The following is a 25,994-nucleotide window of genomic DNA, read 5'->3' as shown; positions in this document are numbered from 1 at the left end:
TATTTTTCTTTTTTTTCCTCCGTAAGTACCATCCTCGTATTTTAAGGCACATTATAAAAAAGAAATAATGTGAAAAAAAAGTTAAGTCGGTCCAGAGCCATTCATGCGTAGTAACGTGACCAAGGGCATTATGGATTATTTTTTATAAATATAGATAAATTATCATGACTGTTAATTGTTATATTACTGTTATGTTACTTTAAAATAGCACTTGTACATAGTGGCTATCATTGCACTAATTGCTAACTTATTTATGCAATACGCATGCACAAAGTGATACACGTGGTTTGACGCAAAGTTCAAACTACGGAGGAATCTCAGCAACAATGATTACGCCTTCTTAGATGAAAGTATTGGATTAATCGAGCTTCGACGCTGATTTAAAAAAAAATGTAGAGAGTCAATGCATCATCCGCGGGTAACACAGGCAAATATTAAAAGCTTTTCTCCCGGATTTTTTAGTTTAGGATATATCTAAATCTCAATTATACTCTAGATAAATCGTGAATTAAAACGTTCTCTACTGACTTGACTATAATGTGAAGGACCACTTATAAACAATGACAATGAATCATGTTATCACGTGGCTGGGATAGCCCGATGGGGCCGTAATCAGTCGGGCTCCTGACTCCGGCGCGCCAGGAAACACCTCCATTATGGGCCCCCGATCGAGTCCAAATCGTATCAACAAAACATGTGAAGTTTGTGATAGATATTAGTTTAATGTATAGAATACGGGAATTAACGCAAACACGCATTTTACCTTAATATGCCTGGTTGTTTTACCTTAAAATGCATATAACGTTAGGCATTTGAAGGTAAAATGCGTGTTCGCGTTAATTCCCGTATTCTATTATACATTAAACATGCAACGCGAAAGTTTAAAAGCTATATTAATAGTTGAAAGTGAAGATATGGCCAATGAACGGATTAGTGATATGTTAGTTTTTAAATAGTGATTATTCGTTTATTAGTGGGAATTTTCGTTTATTACTAAACTAGCGTGAAGTAAATATTAGTATAGCGTTACAATGTGGTATCTCTAAAATAAATTTGTATGTTGGCTTGTGTGTATGTGTGAAAAGAAGGTACTATAGGAGCCCTAATAGGTATTGAACTTTATCTTGATGTAGTGATTTTTTTTTTATGACAGGTGTTTAGGTTTGCGTTGCAAATAGTTTTCATTGTTAATTTCTTTGTGGTATAATGAAAAATATAGTGTTGTCTGTTTTATCAAGTAGTCAATATTTTCTCACTCCATTTCCCTATTATAAAACCAGTTTTAGTAGAAGCCTAGAAAGGTTCCGAGTAGTTTCTTAACTATCTCAATGTCATCGTGTTCAACTCTTCCCATGAATGAAAATAAAAGTATTTTAAAATCTACATAATCTATATACTAATATAATAATATACTAATATAATAAAGCTGAAGAGTTTGTTTCTTTGTTTGTTTGTTTGTTTGTTTGAACGCGATAATCTCAGGAACTACTGGTCCGATTTGAAAAATTATTTCAGTGTTAGATAGCCCATTTATCGAGGAAGGCTATAGGCTGTATAACATCACGCTACGGTCATTAGGAGCGGAGTAGCAACGAAAAATGTTACAAAAACGGGGAAAATTTTGACCAATTCTCTTAGGTGACGCAAGCGAAGTTGCGCGGGTCAGCTAGTTAATATTATAAAGCTGAAGAGTTTGTTTGTTTGTTTGAAAACGCTCATCTCAGGAACTACCAGTCCGATTTTAAAAATTATTTCAGTGTTAGACAGCCCATTAACGAGGAATGCTATAGGAATCATCATATATGTATATACCATCACGCTACGACCTATTAGAGTAATACAGAGTACCAGTAAAAAATGTTACAAAAACGGGGAAAATTTTCAACCATTCTCTCTAATGTGACGGAAGCGATGTTGCGCGGGTCAGTTATTTTATCATAAACGTGGTAAAATTTTATAATAATATTATGTATATTGAAGCGAATATTTCTGCATTATTTTTACTACAATTATATTTTATAAAATACATTACTACTACATACTTCTAGAAATTGTTGACTTTTTGGGGTGATAAAAAGTTTTAGTTAGCGCCATATAGTTCCTTTAGAGTAGCTTTGTATTGCATTGACATCTATTATTTTCTTTGGTATCTATGGGAAAAAGGCGTTTATACGTTGAAATATCTTAGTGTATAATAATATATATTGTTTATTATACATACATAAAGTAACTCCTCATTTCCGTATTGTTTGACAAAAACAATTTTTATTATGTAAAGACTATACAATATTATTTAAACTGCATTTATGATTTTACAGGATTATTAAATTTCTCTACATATTTTTCTATTTACCGCACTCAAATCAAGACAAGGAAAACCTACCTGATATTTTCTTAGCCTATCAAGTGAGTTTACCCAAAATACATCAAGATAAAATTATAAAACCTATTTTAAATCTTATATTTACTTACCGATTAATAATAAGCTATTTTTATAACTTATTATAAACATTTGCAAGTCATATTTGGGAAAAGTAGTATCTGAAACTCATCATCTCATTTCCCTCAAACAAATCACAATGACGCCTTAGCTTAAGACTAATCTCTTTCATAATTATGTTTGCCTAGTACTTTAATTTATGGCTTGATAACAAGTGATATAGTCAAAAAACATCGGATTCTGTTATGCAGTTGTATCCCAAAGGTGAACAGGATAGCTCGAGTTTGGAAAACGTAGCAGAAAGTGTGTGAAAATGGGGCTCGTTTATCAAGTTTTATGTACGGGTATAAGTAAGTATTTTTTTTAAATATATTTTTTAAATTAATATAAAAAAATAATATTAGGTCAGGAAAAAGTCTTTTCGCATTATATTATGTATGAACTTGTAATAAAATCTTTTCTCTACACAAAAAAGCTCGATATTTGGGTACCTCACGAGCTTACTGAAAGAAACCTAATGAACCGTGTACTCATTTATGATTCTTGAAGCCAAACAGATTTTATTACAAGTTCATACATACTATAATGCAAAAAGACTTTTTCCACGATCTAATACTTCGATCCGCATGGAATATCGTTAGCATTCAAACGTGTGTTTTATAAGCGTATAGATGTGGTTGAAGTGCTTGGTTAGATTTTCGGCTATTTCTAGTTTTTCCCTCTTATTCATAAACACACTATAAACCTATTTTAGTAAAAAGACTACTAAAATATGTTTTCTCTTTTTTATTTCGCTAAGGAGTGAAAGAAACAAAATATCTTATAAGCCTTTCATAACTTCATATATTTAGATGAATATGGCGGTTACTGTTTACGTATTCTCATATAACTAGAGAACGAGAGAAAGCATGAAATTCAATTAAAAAATAGTTTAACAGTGTTAAGATTTTGTTTACACCTTAAAAAATAATAACAAACCTAATGTATTCTGTCGGTCTAAAACAAAAGGATTAAATCTGTATTTAAAATGACAAAATGTTGCAAATTACTTCAAACTATTCACAAGATTTTTCATTAACATATTGTAACACCTTTTACATTTGAAGATGGATGCCACACTCAGGCGGTTTTCGATATACCGCACATTTACTCGTTAATTTTCGCATTGTTCACAAACAATTTATTCGGATCCAATTATATAATTCATAGTTCGTTAAAACTCAATGTCGCAGTCGATAGTGTATACTATTACTGATGGCGAACGGTCTCCGTTTCGATTTTCGGGTCGGATGAAATGCTATAGGTCTTTTTAATTGAAATTAAGTTATTTCCTATATTTGCACGGAGATTGGCAACCTGTTCGGCATTTGGCAATAGAATCGCCCCCTATTACATGGGACTAACATTTTAAATAGTGAAAAACGAATGTATTTCATACACCTTCGGGTATGACACACGTACACAGGCGTTTGTCTAAAACGTTTCCGTAATACTAAAAAACTCTTGCGATGCTTCTTTGGCACAATTTGTTTAATTAGTCAAAATGAAGATACAGTTTTTATATTTTAATATTTTATCAAACGCATGTCTAGACCAGTTTAAATGAATTGTTGGCGTAATATAATGAAATATAATAAGATAAATAGAGAATAAGATTTAAATCTTAAGGTTTAAAGCTATAAAACTATTTAAGTAAACATAAAAGATAAATTCAGTTGCGTAAATGAATTTATTGTTGCACAACTAAATGCAAAGCGAATAAAAAATGTAGGTACTGTCTTAAGCTTTCTAGGCTTGTAACATTACATAGTAGTGACATTTAAATTACTTGCGATAATTATTTAAAATAAACTTTATTTCAGTACAACAAAATAACTTTTAAAATCAAACTTCAAACTGAAGTTTGAAGTTTTATTAGTTTAAAAGTAAATCGGATAAGTAGCGTACAATTTATAAATAAATAAATAAATTTCTCTCAAATATTCACCTGAAAGCATGCAATTTTACAGAGATTCGTCTCTACAAATTGTACATATCTAAGTTAAAAAAAAAACAATGAATAAGTCAATCAATATGACATATGTTAAGAGCTTTGGCGTAAATTAAAGCGCACAAGTGTGGTTAACACTCAGAACTAAGAAATACTTGACTTCAAGTACTGCTGACCCCATTGAAAGTAGTAATAATGTAACGCCTTTCACATTCCGCTAACAAATACATTAATGTACGATGTATATATTATTATATTTAAATTATTTATAAAAGATTTAGGTTATTTTATTTATTTATTTAGAACTTAATATGCGTATAAAAGCGGACTTAATGGCAGGGGCATTTTCTGCCAGTCTACCTTTTTTTATTCACTGTTAATAAACGCTTTATAAACTTATTTAAGGCAATAAGTTTTATATGTGTCACTTTGCAAACGAGTGAAATAAACTTGCTGTAAATACTAAATTACCTAAACGCAACGCAAAATTTTAAAGTATACAGTACCCCTTTTGTTACTCGACGTTTCGACCAATTTTCAAGCCCGTGAACAAGGCCGTGCAAATCGGTGGAAACGTAACAAATAAGATATTATATTCTCAAAAATTATCATTGCATTTTATTATGTGTAGGTACAAGCCATGAAAGTTAAAAAACTTGGTATTGATGATATAGGGTTAATTTTTTTGACCTTGCAAAATATGCTTTCGAACAATTTCATTTGATTAAACAACGGCTTAAATTTAATCACGTACATCGAAAAAAGAGTTTGTAAAAATATGTAGTTTCCCCTAAATCTTTTTGTAAGCAGCCCAAATCTTTACTGTTAGTACTATACAGTATCGAGAGCTTGACTTTTGACATGAACTGTAGCAATAGTTCCCACGGCACCCATGAGGCATGATTCATATAAAATTACTCGATAACTAGATGGTTGTCGACAGTAGTGGAAAATTAAGTTAAGTATCATTATTTGTGTCCAAAATTAGTAAAATCAGACCTAAAATCCTTCAAAATCATATGCTGAGTACACGCTATTTGCTACGTAATTTTTACGAAATTTAATTACATTCCAAATATCACCAAAGGAGTGCGGAAATAGTAAAACTTTCTACTTTAATACCTAGTATAAAATGTAAAGCTAATATAAAGCTTATACTGGATTTAGACAACTAATATACCTAACATAGGATAAAAGTGGAAAGCAAATAATACTTTGTAATATGTTACGACATATTAAAATTAGCGTATTGTCATTCGCTAGCAAATTATTAAGCCTTTGTCACGGCTTTTTCTATATTTTGACCTTTTTGGTACTGTTCCACCGCTGGGTGAAGGTCTACCATACTACAAGAAGGGTTTGAACTGAGTAACGCTGACCAATTGCATGTTTGGGACCTTGCATCCACTTAGAATCTATTGTAATTACTCGCATAGTAGCGCAATTCTCTACAGTCGGTACTCTCGAGTATCGAGAGTTTGACATTTAAAAAGTACTGCCAAAATAGTTCTTACGGAGCCCGCTAGAGGTGCTGACTAGATTTTAGTGCAAAATTTTTCGATAACTAGGCGGTGGTCCGTTTTCGATGGTAGAAGAGAATCGCGGTACAGTTACCATAGCACAAACTCTGCTAATGATGGATTCAGATGACCGCGTGTGTGTAGTTCAATAATATTTATTAACACGCTTGTTAATTTCACTGACTAAATCTAAATTGTCACAGTAAATTGTTGAAATATGTGATAGTTTGTCTGTATCTTATATTAAAACGTTTATACATTAAGATTCATACACCCAAAGCGATTAAGAGGATATAACGTGGTTAAGAGTACAAAAACAGCAACACACGTGCAGATTCTATACATGAGACGACAAAGTCAAGATAAATCTTAAGATAACTATAAAATACTGTAGATAACAGCTTGTTATGCATTTATTAAATATAATAGTAATAAACCTTTCTCGTAGTGTTTGTCATTTAAATTGCCATGTCACTGTCACGATGTATAATCACGTGCATTTAGAAAGTTGTAATAAAATATAAAAAACGTCCCGGCAAGTAGTTTTGGGTTTTAAAACCTTGGGTAGAAAACTCTGACTCAGTAATAAAAGAAAAATTCATTAATGATTTCTCAAAAGTTCAAAAACGGTGAACCGAAAGCCCAACCTCTGTATCGTTCTGGAAGAAAACCACCATAAGCAATGGTTAGGAAAAGAAAGAAAGAAACATGAATTAAATATTATCATAGATTGAGGTGATGCACCAACAGAAAAGTAGTCGACAAGTACTTATTCTATATATTTATCGCGTTATTGTAGCATGGAAAATGCTGGAAAAAAATTCAAGTGAGTCCATTGTCACATACAAAAGTATGCCTAACAAAATGGTGGATAATAAACTAAGTGATCGCGTAGCAGTGATGATAGGTACCCAATTAGCCTCCGATGCAAGTGCTGTAGACCAGTGAATGAGTAACATGTCAGTGACTAACAGTAACGAGAAATATGGAGGGCTCGAGTCTATTTCAATTAATATTGTAACCATCATCTTGTTTGTTTTATAGGCATTGTTATCATTCTGTGCTTTTCAAGCCCCGATAAAGAAGGGGGTGATAAGTTTAACCCCTATGTGTGTCTGTTTGTCTGTCTATATGTCTGTTTGTTGCCTAGACTAGACGGATGAATCGATTTGGATGCGTTTATTGGCCCTTTCCGAATAGTTTTTACAGAACTCCATTTACCTTCTTGAATCTACTTTACAATCACTTTTCTTTGTTCCCAGTATGCACAATGGGCATCAACATGGGCCTAATCTTCGCATGGCCAGCGTCTACCATCACGATATTTGGAACAGAGAACACTACCCTGAACAGACCAATGACAGAAACAGAGGTATCATTACTAGGTAGTCTGTCTTCTGTTGGAGCACTCATCAGTACTTTAACAGCTGGGTTCATGTTGGATAAATTAGGGAGAAAGAATTGTTCTATTGTTACTGCTATGAGTTTGGTTGTGAGTATTTTTTTATTATAATCATAAAGTGGATAAAATTTCCATAATCTACTGAACTATTATTTGGACTTAAAAATAAAGTAGGAAGAAGACCTTATAACTCTTTACTAGATAAACTGATTTTGGCTATATTCTTAAATATCTAGTGCATCCCATGTAGTCCAATTTTAATTTCATTCAAATCTGATGATTCAATTTGATTCTATCTTTAAAATGCTAATTAATCCAATCTGGCACCAACAAAGATTATTTAAAAACCACTTATCTTTCAGGTCTTCTGGGCTCTGCTCGCAGTCAGCAGACAGGTAGAAGTCGTACTCACCAGCGTTTTCATATCTGGCATCAGCAGCTCCATATTCCTCATAGCTTCTGTATACATCAGTGAGATATGCCAGGAGTCTATCCGAGGAGCCATGACGACAGCCAACCTGGTCTCTTACGGTATTGGCATGCTGCTTTCTTACGGCCTTGGGGGGTACCTCGCTTATGATGTGATGATATACATAGGACTGACAATGTCAGCCGCCGGAGCCTGTTTATTGTTCGTGATGAAAGATTCGCCGATTCATTTGATGACTGTCGGGAAGGAAAAGGTATGTTGTAGAACTATACTTCAGATCGGATTCGATTATAAAATATGTATTATATTTTTAGCTATGTTGGGGAAACTCTTAAACATTATTAAGACTCTTTTTTCATCTTAAATTTTTTAATATGATTTTACAAATTAAATGGTTCCCAGGTAACTTGTTTGATAAAACTTAACACTTTTTAATATGGATATTCTTGTACCTTGCGAGTCTAAGTAAAATTTCTAGACAACAGTAGCCCATAGACTTACTAATTTCAAAACCAAGCTTAACTCTCGCGTCATCAGAAATTGAAGATACGGTCACTCAATGGTTACAGACACTGTTAAAATTAGTCACAAAGACAAGTTCGCTGCTGCACTTCGTCGTCTGCGATCTGTAGTTTCATGAAAAGTAATCGTTATTTCATATCATTTTCAGGAAGCGGCCCAAGCTATAGCTTTCTTCAGACATTTGAAAGTGACAGATAAAGAAGTTATGGAAGAAATCAATACGATCAAGAGATCTTTGAATCCAGAATTTGATGGTGAGTTTTGAAACCACGATTTAGTCATCACTCTTCCCATAATGAGGCCCCTTCTCATTAGACCTTGAGTCATCCACTCTGGCCAAGTACATGTTGGGGTCTTATAGGCCCAGATAAGTGTAAAAAAAAAGAACGTGAATATAAGTCTGGTAATCATTACTCTACGACCTACAAAGGTAAAATAACCATTTGGCTAAGTTCTTATGATCGCGCCGACCCGCGCAACTTTCGACCGCGCGGTACAAGATCGGAGTAAACAGCTAGAATTGTCTACATCACCGTGCGGTAACAGAACCGGCGGTTCAAAAACTAGCGCGAGGGTCGGAGCGCGATGTAGACGATACTAGCTGTTTACTCCGATCTTGTACCGCGCGGTCGAAAGTTGCGCGGCTTCGCGCGATCATATGAACTTAGCCTTATGAACACAAGTGAAACTGCGTCGCACAACTAGTTATCAACAATTCGCAATGTGTTAAGAAACCACAACAACAATGAGATAATCGTAATCTCGAGTTATGAAAACATTATTGTAGGCTTACATTTTTGTATATTCTTCGTTTCGCATATTTGTTTAGTAATAAACCGTGCGTGATCTTAAAACTAGGGGAGTTATTTTTATGTTTTTATCAAATAAGAGATTAAAGAGATTTGTGACGTCAAAGTTCTGACTGTTGACGTCTAGACGTCTTTGGTACTTTGGTGTTATATCTTTGGGGAATCGTACTCAAACGATTTAAAACACAAGCCTATTACGAAAATTTTGCTGTCTGTGTGTCACCAGGCTGCATCTCATGCACCGTGATAGTTAGACAGTTGATTTTTTAAGACAAATCTCGCTCTCGGAGATTGTAACTCTTTAAAGCTTACCTTACCATTATTTTTTATAGGATTGGTTACTATTGGCTCACTCTAATACTTTTTCCATGTAGGAACCAAACTCTTAGAACACGCGTACATTGGTAGCAATATTTGTTTCGAATAGGATTCAAACCTACAAAATCCTTGTGCGCTGGTAACGGTAGAGTGACCACCATAACCACTGCGACAAAGACGTTTAATTTCGTCGTCTTTTAAAGATGGCCATAATTCATATTTCATGTATTATAATGTTACAGAATCAACACCTGAGCAAGAAAAACTAAGCCCAGATTTGGACCAAAAACCAGCTGAGAAGTTGACTTTCTTCCAGTTTATGAGTAAGTAGTGTTCATGGCAATCATCTAAAAGAATGGCTTGTTATCCACAGTAAATTTTTCTCATCGGCTAAACCCTACTAAACAGTTACTTGTTTGTTATACAGTCAGGAGGTAAGCAACCTCTAGTGTTTACATTCTAAAGACGGGTAGCTGAATTGTCTAAGTGTCATCAGTCAGTGTAACTCCGAACAACATTTACACTGAATGTCCAGAGTTGAATTTGAGGGCTCAAAAACTACAACACGGCTACCCATCTATGAAACATCCGTACCAAAGATTGCTTTACCCACATTTAAAAATAAAACCACAGTCATTTACGTTTAATTCAGTATAGGTTCTGCTAAAGCGTAATTTTTTTTTCCATTTACAGAAAAATCCAAATCAACTCGCCAAGCTCTTTTCGTGAACTTAGTAGTAGGAACTGCATCGATTTTCCAAGGTCTGGTAGTAGTCCAGATATACGCTGACTCGTTGTTCAAGAGCGCCATACCGTCAGCGTCACCTACCCTGTGTAGTGTGATCATGGCAGCCGTGATAGTGGCCGCTGGTTTTATTGCTGCTTACTTGACCGATGCTGCAGGAAGACGGGTGAGCTCCTTTGATTTTATGTTTGCCTAGTTTTTTTTTTTTTATAAAAAAGACAACGCCCGCACTAAGAATTGCTCTTGTGTCGCGGGGACTTTTACAAACATACAAACAACACACACAAAGGACATAAAGCACAACCAGACCCGAAGCAATTATTTGTGGATCACACAATTAATTGCTCCGTGTGGGAATCGAACCCACGACCTCCCGCTGCAGTGGTATCGGCGTGGCGACCTAAACCACTGCGCCACGGAGGCAGTCGTACCGTAGTACTTTTTTAGCTTCGGATCGCCGAATATTGTATTACTCTGTAGACAACTATTTGATAGACACTATGCTTTACATTGTTTTTCTTCAAAAATGATAGTGATTTATACGTTACGCCGAAGCAGATTGCTGCTTACATTGGTACATAGTGGCTATAACATTAGTATCCACTAGTTGCCAATTGATATACACAATACGCAACCAAGTAAGCTTCGAATTTCTAGATCACACAATATGTTATTAGGAGTTTTATTTCCTTCTTGGGTCTCATTATGTACTATGTAATTTATTGCCTATTAATTTAATATTTTTGTAACGAAACCTTCGGTTGAATTTGAAGTTAATCGAAACTTAAAAAAAAGCCAGACAAAAGGTATTTGGAATACCCAGTTTGTCTCATTAACATCAAAATCTAATATTGCGATCACATTCGCTTAAGCTTGAAGATAGGCATCTTGTTGCATTTATTTATGTTCATTGATATTGAATAATGGAAATATATCAGCTTTATATGCGGGATCAACCTTGAACTGATTGCATGTTACATTGATTTTCTCTTTAAACTTATTATGGAGATATTTGTTTGGTGAAAGTGTAGCGAGGATTGGTCCTTTTGGAGACGTGGGAACAAGTTTTCCATGGGACTACTTAATGGTAATTTAGCAGTTATAAGTATAAAGCAAGTTGCAATGAGGACTGTTTTAGATTTGCTACATATATCAAACGACCTCTTAGTTCCTGATATTATTTAATTTAATTAAAAAAAAAACAGTTTGTTCAGTTGAACTATGTTTAAATCCAATAGCAGTTTTTAAAATGACGTTAGACAGTTTTCGTCTAAGTCAAAACCTACCATTGTTAGGCAACGGCAATAACGTTATTGAAACTGATTTTTAAACAACTATTACGCTAAGATCAAGAATAAACAAAGTACTAAAGAATCAAAAAGGAATAATAAAATCAATTAATCAATTTTTGTACTTCCAGCCCCTAATGATCTACGCGTCAATCGGTGCCGGCATCAGCTGCGCAGTACTAGGCACTCAGATGCACTTACACTGGGGTCCCACTTGGATCACTGCCGTGTTCATGTACGTGTTCCCTATCATGTACACCTTCGGAGCCGGTACCGTGCCGTTTGTGCTGATGGCTGAGCTGTTCTTGCCTGAGGTGAGCTCTTATTTGTTTATGTTGCCCTGGTATTTAACTCTCTAACCCCCGGTTTCTGAGGTACATTTAGCGATAGTTAATCTATTCAATAGCGTTTAAACTCATACAAAAAAAAACGTAATTGAATAGATAAACTACCGCCAAATGTACACAAAAACTGGGCATAAGAAATTCTCTTTCAGAGCGGGTAAGTCTTTTATAGTTGGCATCTATAAGCAACCAGGATTTTCCTAAATGTTGATAAGTACAGTTACGTTCAGGATTCCTCATGGACTTAGGACAGGAGTTTCTTTTGATTCCTAAAAGGTGAACTATGTAGAAACCATTTTTTCTAGGTCATTTATGTAAACACTAGATGTAGCACCAATACTTGTTCTGTATTGAAACCAAACTTCATACATCTACTAACATTCTACAAACCCTTCATAAACCTCAAGAAAGCATTGAAGAAAAAACTGATTATTATTTTATCTATTTCAGGTTAAAAGCATCATGTCCATGTTAATCGTGGAGTGGGCGTGGCTCTGCAATTTTGTCGTCCTCTTCATCATCAATCCTCTTCTCAAAGCCCTCGGCTGGGGTCCAGTCTTCTACATATTCTCTGTCATTTGTTTCTTAACTTCTGTCTTCTGCATCTTCTTCTTACCTGAGACCAAAGGACTGACGGTCGAAGAAATCCAGCCTTTATTCTTGAAGAAGAAACATCGGAACCATTGTTAAGCTTTTTACTTTTAAACATTCGCTTTGTATGTTTAATATATAATAGGATACGGGAATTAACTTGTCAGCTTGCGACTACGGTGAATGCAACCTGCGCCGAAACGGTAGGTATTCCATTAAAATGCGTGTTCGCGTTAATTCCTGTATCCTATCATATACATTGTTAGGCTTTTGCTATGTTATTGTTTGTAAAAAAAGTGTTGTGTGGTGATAGGACGAAATTGTGAGCTGGTATGTATAACTGTGATAAAATAAAGTTTTTGTTTACAAAATTTTGTTTTTAATTTTCTTTGAGACACTGCTGTCATTCAAGCAATATTGACTAGGGTATAAATACCTACATAAATAATTACTTGGCAACTCATACAATGACGTGCACTTTAGTGACGTGGAGTAAAAAGACAACTAATAAGTGTATACTCACTACCCAATGTACATACTAAATAAATGTACATACTTACATACATAAAATGACGCCTTTTGCCCTTAGGAGTAAGCAGAGAAGAAAACAATTAAGGACCGCCACTTGGTACGATCCTTAGAAAATTTTCTTTTCTCATACACATCTATACCTACAACCCAATGTTTACTTATTAAAGCAATACGTGACGGGAAATGTTTTCAGTCCTATTTAGTTTTATATCTAAGCAGATTAGCACCACATACTCCAGGATGAGATTCCAACTCACAATGTCCGGTACTGCTACTGTCTGCCAGTACTAACTGACCCGCGCAAATTTGCTTGCGTCACATAAGAGAGAATTTCCCCGTTTTTGTAACATTTTTTACTGTTACTCTGCTCCTATTGGTCGTAGCGTGATGATATATAACCTATTTTTTAAATCGGACCAGTAGTTCCTGAGATTAGCGCGTTCAAACAAACAAGCAAACTCTTCAGCTTTTGTAATATTTATATAGATACCAAACTTAATATCGCAACTGCCGATCACAAAAAAGTTCAATAAGATCTTGCTCTGATTAAAATGTATTGACATCACAATCAAGCTGGCATTGTGTGTGTTCATCATACTCATTACTAACAATAATATTTCTATGTGTTAAAATTATATTATTCATATCGAGGACAGTGTGTCAGTAGGATGCAAGCTCAGTATCGTATAGCCAAAGGCAAGAATGTATACACTGTCACATTTTCAAGAGTAATTTTAATAATAAAAATAGTACATTAATGACTACTGCTTATTAACTTCTAAGCAATTTATGAACATTGTATTCAATTGACAATATTCAAAGTGAGATGTCCAATTAGTTTAAAAAATTGGGTTTAATAGATCGTTTGTTGCGTTTCATACAACATACCTGCATATTCATCGTTTAAGCACAATCGCCAATTTAATTTAAATTAATAAGCTAACTTAGATGATTAATGTCCTAACGATGAAAAAAGTTTAAACTAAACCTAAAGATTTGGGTCTAACTCCTAAAAAATTAAACCAGTGAATAAATACGACTAAAAACTATGTAACATCTTATAAACGTATCTATCTGTCCACATCTCATCTCATATTACAACACGTCAAAGAGATCGTTGTACTAGGCAAACATAATAAACGTGGATATCAACATCACCTTGACAACATTATACGCAATACGAAGAGCAATAAAACCTAAGCTTTATGTGCTCTGTCGTAAAACGTACGCTCTTTATAACGACTGGTTTCCTGGTACTCGTGTCAAGTTCAAGATTATTGTTGCTTTTTTTGTATAAAATTAATGATGGTAGAAAGGTTGAACAGCTCTCTTGTGAAAAAGTATGGATGATCTCAAAATACACTGTCTAAAAATGAAATAAAATGGCAATTATTTGCAACTGGAAGCAGGTAATAATCATTACTACATAATATCAATCACAAGCACCAATAAGTTAAGTCAAAATCAAGATAAAATTTCAAACAAAATAATTTAAAAAAAGTTATGAGTGTGGATAGAGCAATAAGTTTGTAAAACAAACAGCGAATTACGTTCTTGATTATCTGTGTACCGCGTAGGAACACGTAGCATGATTTTAAGAATAATATCAATTAATAATAATATTAAGCAAGTAACTAAGACAGACAAACAATTATTACAAATATATTAGTCGTTACGGCGTTCACAGCAAACTAGCGCCTGAAAAAATACAACGGCAACAAATTTGCTACGATGATATTTTTAGGGTCGCATTTTTACAGTATCGTGGGGCCGCACTCATTCATTTACATATCCCTCTTAAAACTGCAAACGCTGCGTTTGTGTAAAGTGTGACGTAGCGTGTGAACGTAGTATAAAAGTGATTGTTTGATGTACATGAAATAGAGAGTGTTTACTGCAATGTAGTTCAGTTTAGTTGCTATGCCATATTTACTAGGCAATAGGTATTAATAGTTAGCTTAAGATTTCACTAACAATCAAGTAAAAATATAATTTTCTACTCTCGATACTATCTATGAAGTAGACCCCTATATAATTCACAGTATCAAGAAAACACTTGTTTTGGCGTTTAAATGCCTTCTTTTAATAGTTCTCACCAGGGATAAATCGTGTCATATTATTATGTTATCTACTAACCTCAATAATATCTTTAAGTAAGGGCCTAAACCATTTTATGTTACTAGCACCAAAGAATTGAAATAATAGGTTTAGGTGTCGTATAAGTAAAACAAAAACAGTTTATAACAACAAAATAACTCTTTATTAGTTATTTTATTACAATGGAGTTTTTAATGTTCTTGAGATACAAAAAATAACCTAAATAACTTAAATAAATACATATTAACATAACGAATGTTAATATTTGTCAAAAATAATTTACCTATATTTTGTTTGATACGGATCCGGAAGTGAAATTATGAAGATGATGATGAAGTTGACCGATTTGCTCAATAGATGGCCCTGTGCCGGGACGAGCATTATCGGTTATATTAGAACTAAGATGTGCAATGCGAAAGATCCATAGAAACAAGCCTAAGATTCAGATCAGCTTCCACGATGAGTTTGAGAAGAATCAGTCAGTTTGGACATTTTATAAACAAATTTTCAGTTCCTTTCGAATTTGTGACTATGTCAAATTAAAAACAAAAGCAACTTACATGTTTCAAATACATAAAATACAATACTATAAAAGAAAATCAAATAACATATTATCTTGTGTTACAATTTGTTACTAAATTAAAATTAACAGCAACAATTTTTTTAAACAATAGCAACAACCGCAGTAGCAAATTGATAGCTTTATAAAACTGTTGAATTTTGTTCAAAAAGTAAATCTTTAGAATTAAAGAGAGTGTCCTTAAACATTCTTCTCAAAACTATTCATTCTAAATGCTTATCTGCTCTACGTCTGCTCTCTCGCTTTCTCTTCTCTCTTCCGCCTCGGCAAGAGTTTTTCTTGAATCTGTTCTATCGATAGTCCTGCAGTCTCAGGGAGTATGAAGTAACTGGTGAGCGCGTTCACTAAGCTAACGGCAGCAAAGCCGTAGAAAGTGCCATAGATGCCGAAGAACTCAATCATGTAGGGAAAGATGGTGATGATCACGAAATTCGTGAACCACATCCATTCAATGATCAGTGTAGTGGCTAGGTTCATTACCTGTGAAGAAATGACCATGATATTAAACATTATTTCTACTTTTGGTCTCAGAGCTAGTGCAGTGGTTAAAATAGTCATCGCGCCTTTCGTTTAATTGCCACAGAACATCATTATCATCATTGGCCAAAGTCTATCAACTGCAGCCGATTCAAGTGGCATCAGTAGAAGAATCTTTCTTTCAAAGGAACATTTTTTCTCGTTCTTTAAAAGGTCTATGCGAGAGTGATTAAGAACAAATATATATGTGTAATCCGAAGATAATTTGTATCCATTCTTAATATAATGTTTATAAAAGTCCCCATGACATTGATTTAAACTGAGGAGTTCTGGACTGAAAGAGAGGAGAGGAGGTCTCTTTAAAAAAATCTGAAGAGTGTTGTGTCTAATATTTCCCTCCCATATAATAATAATCCATACTAATATTATAAATGCGAAAGTAACTCTGTCTGTCTGTTACTCAATCACACTTAAACTACTAAACCAATTTGCATGAAATTTGGTGTGGAGATATTCTGATACCCGAGAAAGGACATAGACTACTTTTTACCCCGGGAAAAAGACGCATTCCCATGGAAAAATTCAGGTGGCGGACGAAGTCGCGGGTAAAAACTAGTAATTAATAATAATACTCACCTCAGGAACAAACATCTCGGCCAGGAGTACATAAGGAATTGATCCTGCTCCCACTACGAATAGGAAGCAGTACAGCATGATAACCACGACAGTGACCCACGATGGTGCCACTCTTGTTTGAAGTAAGAAGCCTAGTGCAGTTAAACACAGGCAGATGAGCGCTGACGACGTTATTTGAAGGAACTGAAAAGAAAATGCAGATGTTGAGACTTTAAATAAAAATGTAAAGTATCTGAAATGTCACCTTGTAAGAACGAGATCTAATAATCTTCCTCACTACAATGTTAGAGCGTGGCAGACAGTCAGTAATTTGCATTCGCGTAATCTACGCCGAAAAGTCAAGCACTCAAAGGTAAACTTATGTTTGCTTTCAAGGTGTTTTATTTTTGTTACAAACTTCGGCCCGTAGCGGTTTGTAATTAACGATTTTAAATTTTATCTTATTTCTCGTGTTATATAAAGAATCAATAGAGTAGTTCGGTATTGACAGTAACCATTTTGTGAATTTAGCTTTTATCAAAAACAATAATCTTAATAAACTTCAACATCTAACTGTGAGACTATAAGAAATAACGATTACCACCTAAAAGGATAATATACTATTTTTTTATAATCAATACTTACTCGTCTCCCAGTCCTATCAGCTGCAATAACGATAACAAGAGACGCGAAGCACTGGAGAGAGGCAAATATGACTGTAAACATATCCGCTCTGGTCGGATCCGTCTCCGTGAATACAGTACTTAAGTACACCTGCACTGGCACCATGCCCATGAACACCTAGAAATAAGAGATGTACGGTAAATAATCTGTTGTAAAGTTGTTATAACGAAGGTTGTATGATGGATAAGAGTTAACTTTATGGAAAACAAATCGTATTATGTTGTTACTACTTAATTGTTTAAAAAATTTATTGAATACCTTATTTTGGTAAATAAATCTTCTCATTATAAAGCCTGTAATGTAATTGTTTGCTTACAGAGGCGTCACGTTGTTTAGAAGGTGGTTAGGCGAAACTAAAAATATTTACCTGTAGTGTTATGAGTGTGGTCACGAGAATAAACGCCCGTCTAGATGCAGGTGACAAAACTGAAACAAAATAAAAATCAAAATTAGCTACATGTCCATAATAGGCTCAAGAAAGAGCACATTAATATAAATAGTTATTTGACACTCAATGGGTAAGAATGTTATCGTCGTGTCTCGGCGGTGTAATGAAAAGAATATTATTATTAAACTCACATAATGTCTTGTACGAAGACGTTTGTTTCTGCGGCAGTATATCTTGATGATTAATTTTCTCATTTTTCTCTGCTTCTTGAGCTTTAGTACCAGACTCTGCAAAAAAAACGAATTGTTAATATGACAAATATTACTTCAAACATCTCTGCTCAGCTCTCTTCTAAGTTATTGGACTATAAAAAGCGGGCTTATAAATTCTTACCAAGGATAGACTCATATTGTACTCCAGGAGACACTAGCTGTTTCAATCTAAATAACTCTTCTTGCACTATACGGGACGAAGTAGGCAGCCCGCGGTACCGCGCTATAGCCTTCTTCGCATCCTGATAAAAGGAAAATATATTTATTAGAAGATAAATACTGAATATAATTGTAAATACACATTTCTATTGCAAGATGAATTTTAAACACAAAAAAAAATTGGATGAAAAATTACCTCATCTCTTCTCTTCTTTAACAAAAAGACAGGACTTTCTTCTACCAGTAGGAAGAGTAAAGAGCCAGCTACAGCAAACACCACATTGACCCAGAGCACCATTTTGTGAGGGAGGAACCATCCGATCATGTATGATAGTAAGTTGCCCAAGCATGCTTGTAATGTTGGTACTGTAACAAAAACTTGTGCTTCAAAATTCTGTATTTTCAGTTCCTTATCCAGTCGTAATCTTCTTCAAGTTTAAAAGTCCATGATCCCATGCCAAAAAACCTACTAGGTTAGGGCTATCTATTATCTTTGCCCATTTATAATGCCCAGATAAGTTTCAGGATGTTGAAAATTTTGAATAACTTCCTAATTCATGCGAAATTCTTAAAACAGCGCAACTTCCAGAAATGCGATGTAGGTATGGAGTGAAATGGAAAAAGAAAATAAAAAAAGACTCTATCGCAAGTCGAGATAAACTTTAGAAAAGAAGAGGAATCTTACTTGAAGCCAAGAATCCTCTGATAGAATCTTCTGATACTTCTGACACTAGGATGGGTACGAGTACCAATGTCCCTCCTCCTGACAGTCCAGCCAGAAACCTTGCAGCTAAGATCACCTTTATTGATGAAGATACTGCTATTACAGCCCATGATAGCTGTAAAATAAAATATTGCTCTATAAGTAATAAGAACTAAAAACAAGCTCGTCGGAATTAGAATTATTTTGGAAGAAATTCTTCTGAAGTAATAGTTACTACTAGTACTGGTAATAGTACTGCTTTGTGTTGAAAATACCCATGAGTATGACTTAAAACAACATCGTCAAAATTTGGATTTACAAATAGTTTTATCTGAATCGAAGGTAATATTTTTTAAAATGAAAACGCATTTTTGAAGGTAGGCTGTTTTATAACCTAATTAGTTTCACACAAGACCCTTACAAACGATTTCAATATGGACCCTGCTGCAACAACTGATTTTACTTCAATTTAAATTTATTAATTTAAAAAAAGACAACTCCCGCACTAAGAATTAATTGCTATTGTGTCGCGAGGACTTTTACAAGCAATGGACACAAACCACAACCAAACGCGAAACAATTACTTGTGGATCGCACAAATAAAGTTCCGTGTGGGAATTGAACCCATGACCTTCCGACGCAATGGTTGTGACCTTAACCAGTCAAATAAAATTACTAAAATTCATAAGTACATTGTCAAACTAACCACATAAGGTAAAGTCAACAACAGCCCTCCATTCTTTCGTCCGAACATATCGACTATCGGTCCAGCTGTCACCGTCCCGGCTACAGCGCCTAACGCCGGCAGACTCCCAAGTAGAGCCTCTTCCATCCTCGTCATTGGAGCAGACAGTGGTGTCGTAGTGTTGGACATGTATAACTCTGATGTGTATGACGGCCATACTGTTACTACTGACATTAGGAATGTCCCGAAGCCGCCTGTGGAAGAAGAAAAATAATAAATTTAATCCATTTCCCACTGCTGGGCAAGGGACTCCTCCCGTAATGAGGAAGGAGTTAGGCCTTGAGTATACCGCGCTGGCCAATTGCGGGTTGGGGACTGTGCATACCTTCAAGAACTGTTCTAAAGATCTTTCATGCATGCAAGGTTGCATCACGATGTTTTCCTTCATCGTTGGAACAAGTGATATTTTTTTTAATACACATATAACTTCTAAAAGTCATTGGTGTGTTTCCTCGGGTTCAAACCTGCGACTACTTACGTGGTAGGTATCAACTTATACCACTCGCCTATCACTGTTATAAAGAAAAAATATCGAAAAGATTTAACTTAATAAGTCATCTTTTTTAAAATAAGTTATCGATACTTTCGAAATCAACGATCGAGATACTGAAATTATAACCATTTTGCTATTATACAACAAACAGTTTTAAAGTCCATATATGTATATATATCCATAGTCTAAGTACAAACAAGGAACTGCAATACAATCCTTCAATATTGTTTATACAACAAACAAGAAATACCCACAATAATAAAACAAACTCTACATAGAAACGCGTATCTCATTCAATAATAATCACGTGTAATAAACCTACTAAGTATACTAATACATTTGTACACAAAACGTAAAATTTATCAACTACTTGTAACCGAATCTTGAAATAAATTAAAGTCTTACCGCGTCATGGAAAACCGCGTGCGAATTTAATTTTTTATGTTCTGTTTGTTTTTGTTCTTAAATACTTGTAAACAATGTCACGGTGGTCTAGTTGTCTTTGTTTTATTATATACGACACGCCGCCCGCGACTTCGTCAACGTGGACTTGTGTTTTCCCGTTTCCGTTCTTTTATATAAAAGTATTTCTCTCTTTTTAACTCCTAATTTCCCAAAATCCTCTTTTATTGCTCCTCTACACTTCCTAAAGAATCTTCATACAAGATTTCAAACGCTCCGTAGTTTCGGATGTGCGTTGTCCATCAGTCAGCCAATAACTTAATAACGACAGAGTTTAATATGAATAGATATATTGTTTGTTTCAATCACAGAGTAGGTACAAGCTACCGTAGCTCGATTCTCTCCTACTATCGACTACCGACAACCGACCTGTCATCGCGAAATTTTGTATGAAAATCTGATCAGCGCCTCTGACGGGTGTCATAGGAAATATTTTGGCAGTACATTCTAAATGTCTAAGTTTCGATACTCGACAGTACCAAATGTACAGAATCGCGCTGCCAGTGTGGAGATGTAGAAGTGCCACCTGTAGCTCGATTCTCTACTACTATAGACTACCGACAACCGACCTGTCATCGAGAAATTTTGTATGAAAATCTGATCAGCGCCTCTGACGGGTGTCGTAGAAAATATTTTGGCAGTACATTCTAAATGTCAAAATTTCGATAGCTAGCCGGTTGTCGGTAGTCGATAGTGGTACAGAATCGAGGTACAGGTAGCTTGATTACGGTAGCAGTTTCAGTTTCTTTACCGTAATCATGGATAGCGATTTATACTTAAATCATTTTTAAAGCAAACATCAGAATTTTAAGAGGCGACTCTGCTCCTAATAATTATTGCATGCGATGGCCGCCCGTATCTTCTTTGTGGTCATAATGCACATGCATGAATTTATTACTCTTTCTGTTATAGTTGAATTGCAAATATTACTGGTGCTTTTTTTTACTTTATCGTATGGCTAGTATTCAACTTAGTGTCAAATTTGTTCAAGCCTCCCGAAACTTTTGCCATAGTTTTTTACCGTTAGTTTGTCACCGTTATCTTAATTGACAACAATCAGGACCGCCTTTTAATGTGCCCTTCGATGTACGGAAACATTGGAGAATGTTACTAGGTATGCCAAATCGCTTGAAATTTTGACTCAGTAAAGCCTGTACATGTACATGAAAACTAGTTTTTGTTTTAGTCAAAAATACCAAGTGGTTTTGATTTTACAAGCATTCAAAGTTTCAAAAAATATCGAGTCCCGCTAACAGCATGACGTCATAGTACACCATGCCGCGCGGGCCGCGTCCCGCTTAATATCAAGTCTACAGCCGTAGATGTAATAGCTTATGCAGTATTTTGTTGTGTTTTCGTCTGCTTATTACATTTTAAGTGTAATAATAGTAAATATTATTAAAAACGACTATGTGAGCCAGACTTAGCGTGATGTACAATGACGTCACACCGACTCGCGCGGTTACAACTAGTTTTTCTTATAAATCGGAAACTAATTGACGTATCAAAGTAATTCTTTCACTAGTATTTTTTATTTTTAACAAAAAATATGGAGAGCTAATAACCCAAATTTGTTAACATTCTCCATTTATAAATAACAACGCCAGAGGTTGCTTAGCACACATATCTTTTACCGACCGGTAAATGCAACTAGCTATGAAGGCCACACAATTTTCCTAGAAAATAATATAAATTGAACTATGAAAACAGGAAAACCTTTCAAGAAAAGCGTAAGCTGCCTACAAGATGAATTAACTAGAGAATAAATCATGGCTATTTAAATATATATGAATGAGAGTAAAACCACAAACCACAAACGATTGTTACACAAAGGATAAACTGTAGGTAACATTATGTCAATTATTTTATATTTTTCGCATTTAAGTTATTAGTATGATAGGTAAATAAAATCAAGACATTTATTAACTACGGTTAAATGTTTACACTTATGATGGTGTACTGTTACTAAATCTACCACTAGCTCGGAATAGTGGTTTAGTATTATAAAAAGAGCTAGCGAGAAACTCATAGTCACCATTTTCAATCTCCCATCCTGAAATATAGAACTACAGATTAAGAGATAATTTACGACTTAGAGTCAAGCATAGGCTATTTTGCGATTATTGTTTTTTTTTTTTTTCAAATCAATATCAGCCTGTACACAGCTAAAAAAGTAGAAATTATGAACAGTGATCTACAAAAACCGCTGGACATATTAATATTATTAAAACAGGTTTGCATTGTTGTTATAAAATGAACTATAATAACATTTGAGACAATTTATAAATTCAAACAAATTTAGATGTTATCTGCATATTTAGTGAGCAAGTTTCTAAAATATAAGTTATTTATTGTATTGTATTCAGTTTACTTTGTTTAGCGAATATTGCAGCTGACTGTACAAAAGCGGTGTTGTCGGTCAGCTAGTTAGTTTATAAGGAAATAAGTATAGAATACTATAATAAATACGGCTCTAGTATATAATTATGTAATTGTGTGTTAATATATGAATGAATTGTTTAATTCTAGAGGAAAAACCACTGTGCAGGAAATGTGAAAATTCAGATTTCTAAATTGATCTAATGGATATGCATGAACTGGAAAAATAACGGTGACGGAAAACATCGTGAGGAAACCCGAAGTGCAATTATGAATATATAATCTTACGCATGAACGGACTGTTATAGAAATTTTTATATTGAAACAGTTTTGGACTGCATAGTAGACTTATACATACACAATATCACACTCGTGATACGCGAAGGTGTAGGTAGAGGTGTATGAAAAACACCCATGTTTTGCTATTAACAATGTTAGTCTCATGTAATGGGGACCGTGCCTATTACCATTTAACGGGCACATAACCTACTATTGAGTAAAATTCTAGGTAATAGAAATAAGAAAAAAATACAATACTCCTTTGTCCGTCCTGGTAATTAAACCCGAAATCTTACGGCAAAAATTCAGATACTCGGATCGCGCCGCAAATACATCAATAGTTATTTCAAAATCCACTGGTATCATCCACCTTACAACGAAAAAATTCTCATCAATAATAAATAAATAAATATAACTGTTTAATGTCCCACTGCTGGGCAAGGCTCTCCTCCCGTATTTAGAGAGGGGTTAGGCCTTGAATCCACCACGCTGGCCAAGTGCGGGTTGGGGACTTTGCATGCCCTCAATAAATGTTATAATCAATAAAAATCAAAAATATTTATACGACCCCTGCTGAGACTTTGAATAAACCACTAGTCACCTAAAGTCACTTGTCACCGAAGCACGGAGACGCCCAGCTCAAATACCACTATGCCGTCACCCATCTATGGAATGACCGCACCAAGGGTTGCTTAACCCAGAGATCGTTTACCGACCGGTGAGCGCAACTGGCTATGGGCGCAAATATAAATGAGAATTAATCTTACTTGCAAAAGCAGCATGGAACTGTCGTAATCTTCCGATATTCATCATTTGGCTTCTCTGTTCCACAACCGACCCCAACCACAACTGACTACTATGAAATAATATAATTACCTTTTAACTCATTGTATTTACAAACAAAATCTAATATAAATAACTAATCTCTTGATAAGGGGGTGTTGTATTGTTTATGTTGCGTGATAGAGGCTTCTTTTTCCGTTAACAGATGGCAACTAATCTATACTGGGTGGAAGAATCGTGATAGATAATGGAGTTTTAATTTCTATTTTTACATAACTAGCGTCAAATCTTAAGCTGTTTTAATATCCTGTCGGTAGCATGCGGATGTGTAAATAACAGGCTTTATCTTTTGCGTCTTTGTCTATAAAATCCCACTTTAGATGGATGGCCTAAAAATACTTTTATCTGCAAATGAAAGTATATTTCTTGTTTTTCTTTTATTTAGCATATCATTTTTATGTTTGCATCAACCTGGTGTACTTGAGTATGCTTCATTGAGTACCTTTCTTGAATTGCGACTACCGGTATGAATACTTGTGTGAAAACTACTAGTAATATTTGCCGTTGAAAAAGTGCAAACTACTTGTTTTCCCTAAATAAATGTCAAAATTACCAAAACATATTTCGAAACTGTGTGAATTAATAATTAATTCATTGTATGGTTTAGTGGTCAACCTGGAGACAAAAATGCTCCCGAAAGCAACTGGTTGGTCTTAGCTGTTGTCAATTGAGGTTATAGTCGATAAGCTAAACTTTTACTCAAGTGTTACCCGCCCTCAAAAGAACGGAGAAAATTAGCACACTGATTGTTTACCGACCTGCCACATCTGACTGCCACTAGTGTTGTATATAGTGCAGTGTGCTGGAATACTTTCAATTTTAGTTTTAAAAGACTTAGATAGAAAATGTCTGTAATGTCGTTAAGTCCACTTATGTACCTTCGGATATAAGATTTATAGTAAATACTACACTGAACTGGATAAGTGTCGGATAAAGAGACAAGACGACTGTCAAAGTTCCACCTGATTAGCCAACCGATACCTATAAAGACGTGATAAACATATAAATTGAGGCTTACAGGTTGTAGAATTCATAATTTCCTTTTTTCACAGGTATTTGTCTACCAAGTATATCGTTTTTCTTTTTGTTTTATTATCATAACAAAAACTTTCTTATTTAAATCATAGATTATCATAGATTCAAAGTCATATCTATAAAAATCTCATTGAAAACAGCTTCCAAAATGATATTTTCTTCTATGATGTTGCATCATTGTTCAATATTTGCATTGTATTGTATTATAATATTTCTATTTATGACTAGTATTATATTTATCATTGTCAGAAAATCATCATAGTCACGGGACATGAGAAAGTTTACTTAGTTTAATTTTGAAAGAAGAAATGTGTACGAGAGGTGATCAGGAATGTCTCTACACATGGATCTGTACTATTATAGAATAAAAAAACGGGTTTATTTCTCACCTTTCCAATTCCTTCACCACAGCAGCACACGCTACCATACCATTAACACACATCTTTGCCATTGCCCAACTCGTAGGTACTCAAGAAGGAAAAGAAGGTTGACGTCAGGCAGGCTGATTGTAAAAACATTAGCCAAATAACTTTATAGCATGTTGCGCGGATCCTACTTAATGTGAAATTAATTCAACGCAAAGAAGAAATTTGTATCAATGCTATCACAACAAGGTATTGATCTTCAATCTATATTAATCAAAATCAAATTATTTATTCATTTAAATCTACCACTAGCTCGGAAAGAGAGTAGACTCATATGAGAAGAGCTAGCAAGAAACTCACGGCTACTCTTATAACTAAGACTAGAACACGGCTTTTTTCGAAATCTGGTAAAATCATTATTGTACCAGGAAAGAGTCTCATCCTGAAACTGGCTGAGGCGTATGATCTCACGTGTCGCCATTATTCA

At 34.7% G+C, this 25,994-nt stretch overlaps 2 protein-coding genes across 2 annotated transcripts; one reads left to right on the top strand and one right to left on the bottom strand.

Annotated features, from left to right (window-relative positions):
- Positions 1–2,665: 2,665 nt before the first annotated feature.
- On the top strand, positions 2,666–12,756 carry LOC142982876 (facilitated trehalose transporter Tret1-like). Its single transcript, XM_076129590.1, has 8 exons — positions 2,666–2,790; positions 7,213–7,442; positions 7,715–8,035; positions 8,453–8,558; positions 9,674–9,754; positions 10,125–10,342; positions 11,597–11,779; positions 12,260–12,756. Exons 1-8 carry the CDS (start codon positions 2,754–2,756, stop codon positions 12,497–12,499), a joined length of 1,416 nt encoding a protein of 471 aa, XP_075985705.1. The 5' UTR covers positions 2,666–2,753; the 3' UTR covers positions 12,500–12,756.
- Positions 12,757–15,175: 2,419 nt separating this feature from the next.
- Positions 15,176–24,112, bottom strand: LOC142982615 (facilitated trehalose transporter Tret1-like). Its single transcript, XM_076129209.1, has 10 exons — positions 24,032–24,112; positions 19,613–19,845; positions 18,889–19,042; positions 18,400–18,569; positions 18,166–18,286; positions 17,964–18,059; positions 17,752–17,810; positions 17,346–17,501; positions 16,722–16,904; positions 15,176–16,088 (listed from the first exon to the last, which is right to left on the bottom strand). The coding sequence occupies exons 1-10, from the start codon at positions 24,075–24,077 to the stop codon at positions 15,834–15,836; spliced, it is 1,473 nt and encodes a 490-aa protein (XP_075985324.1). The 5' UTR covers positions 24,078–24,112; the 3' UTR covers positions 15,176–15,833.
- Positions 24,113–25,994: the final 1,882 nt, after the last annotated feature.

This window comes from Anticarsia gemmatalis, chromosome 22 (genome assembly GCF_050436995.1).
Source record: "Anticarsia gemmatalis isolate Benzon Research Colony breed Stoneville strain chromosome 22, ilAntGemm2 primary, whole genome shotgun sequence".
Lineage (NCBI taxonomy): Eukaryota > Metazoa > Arthropoda > Insecta > Lepidoptera > Erebidae > Anticarsia > Anticarsia gemmatalis.
The sequence above is the reverse complement of the archived record's forward strand: the minus strand, read 5'-3'. Positions and strand labels throughout refer to the sequence as shown.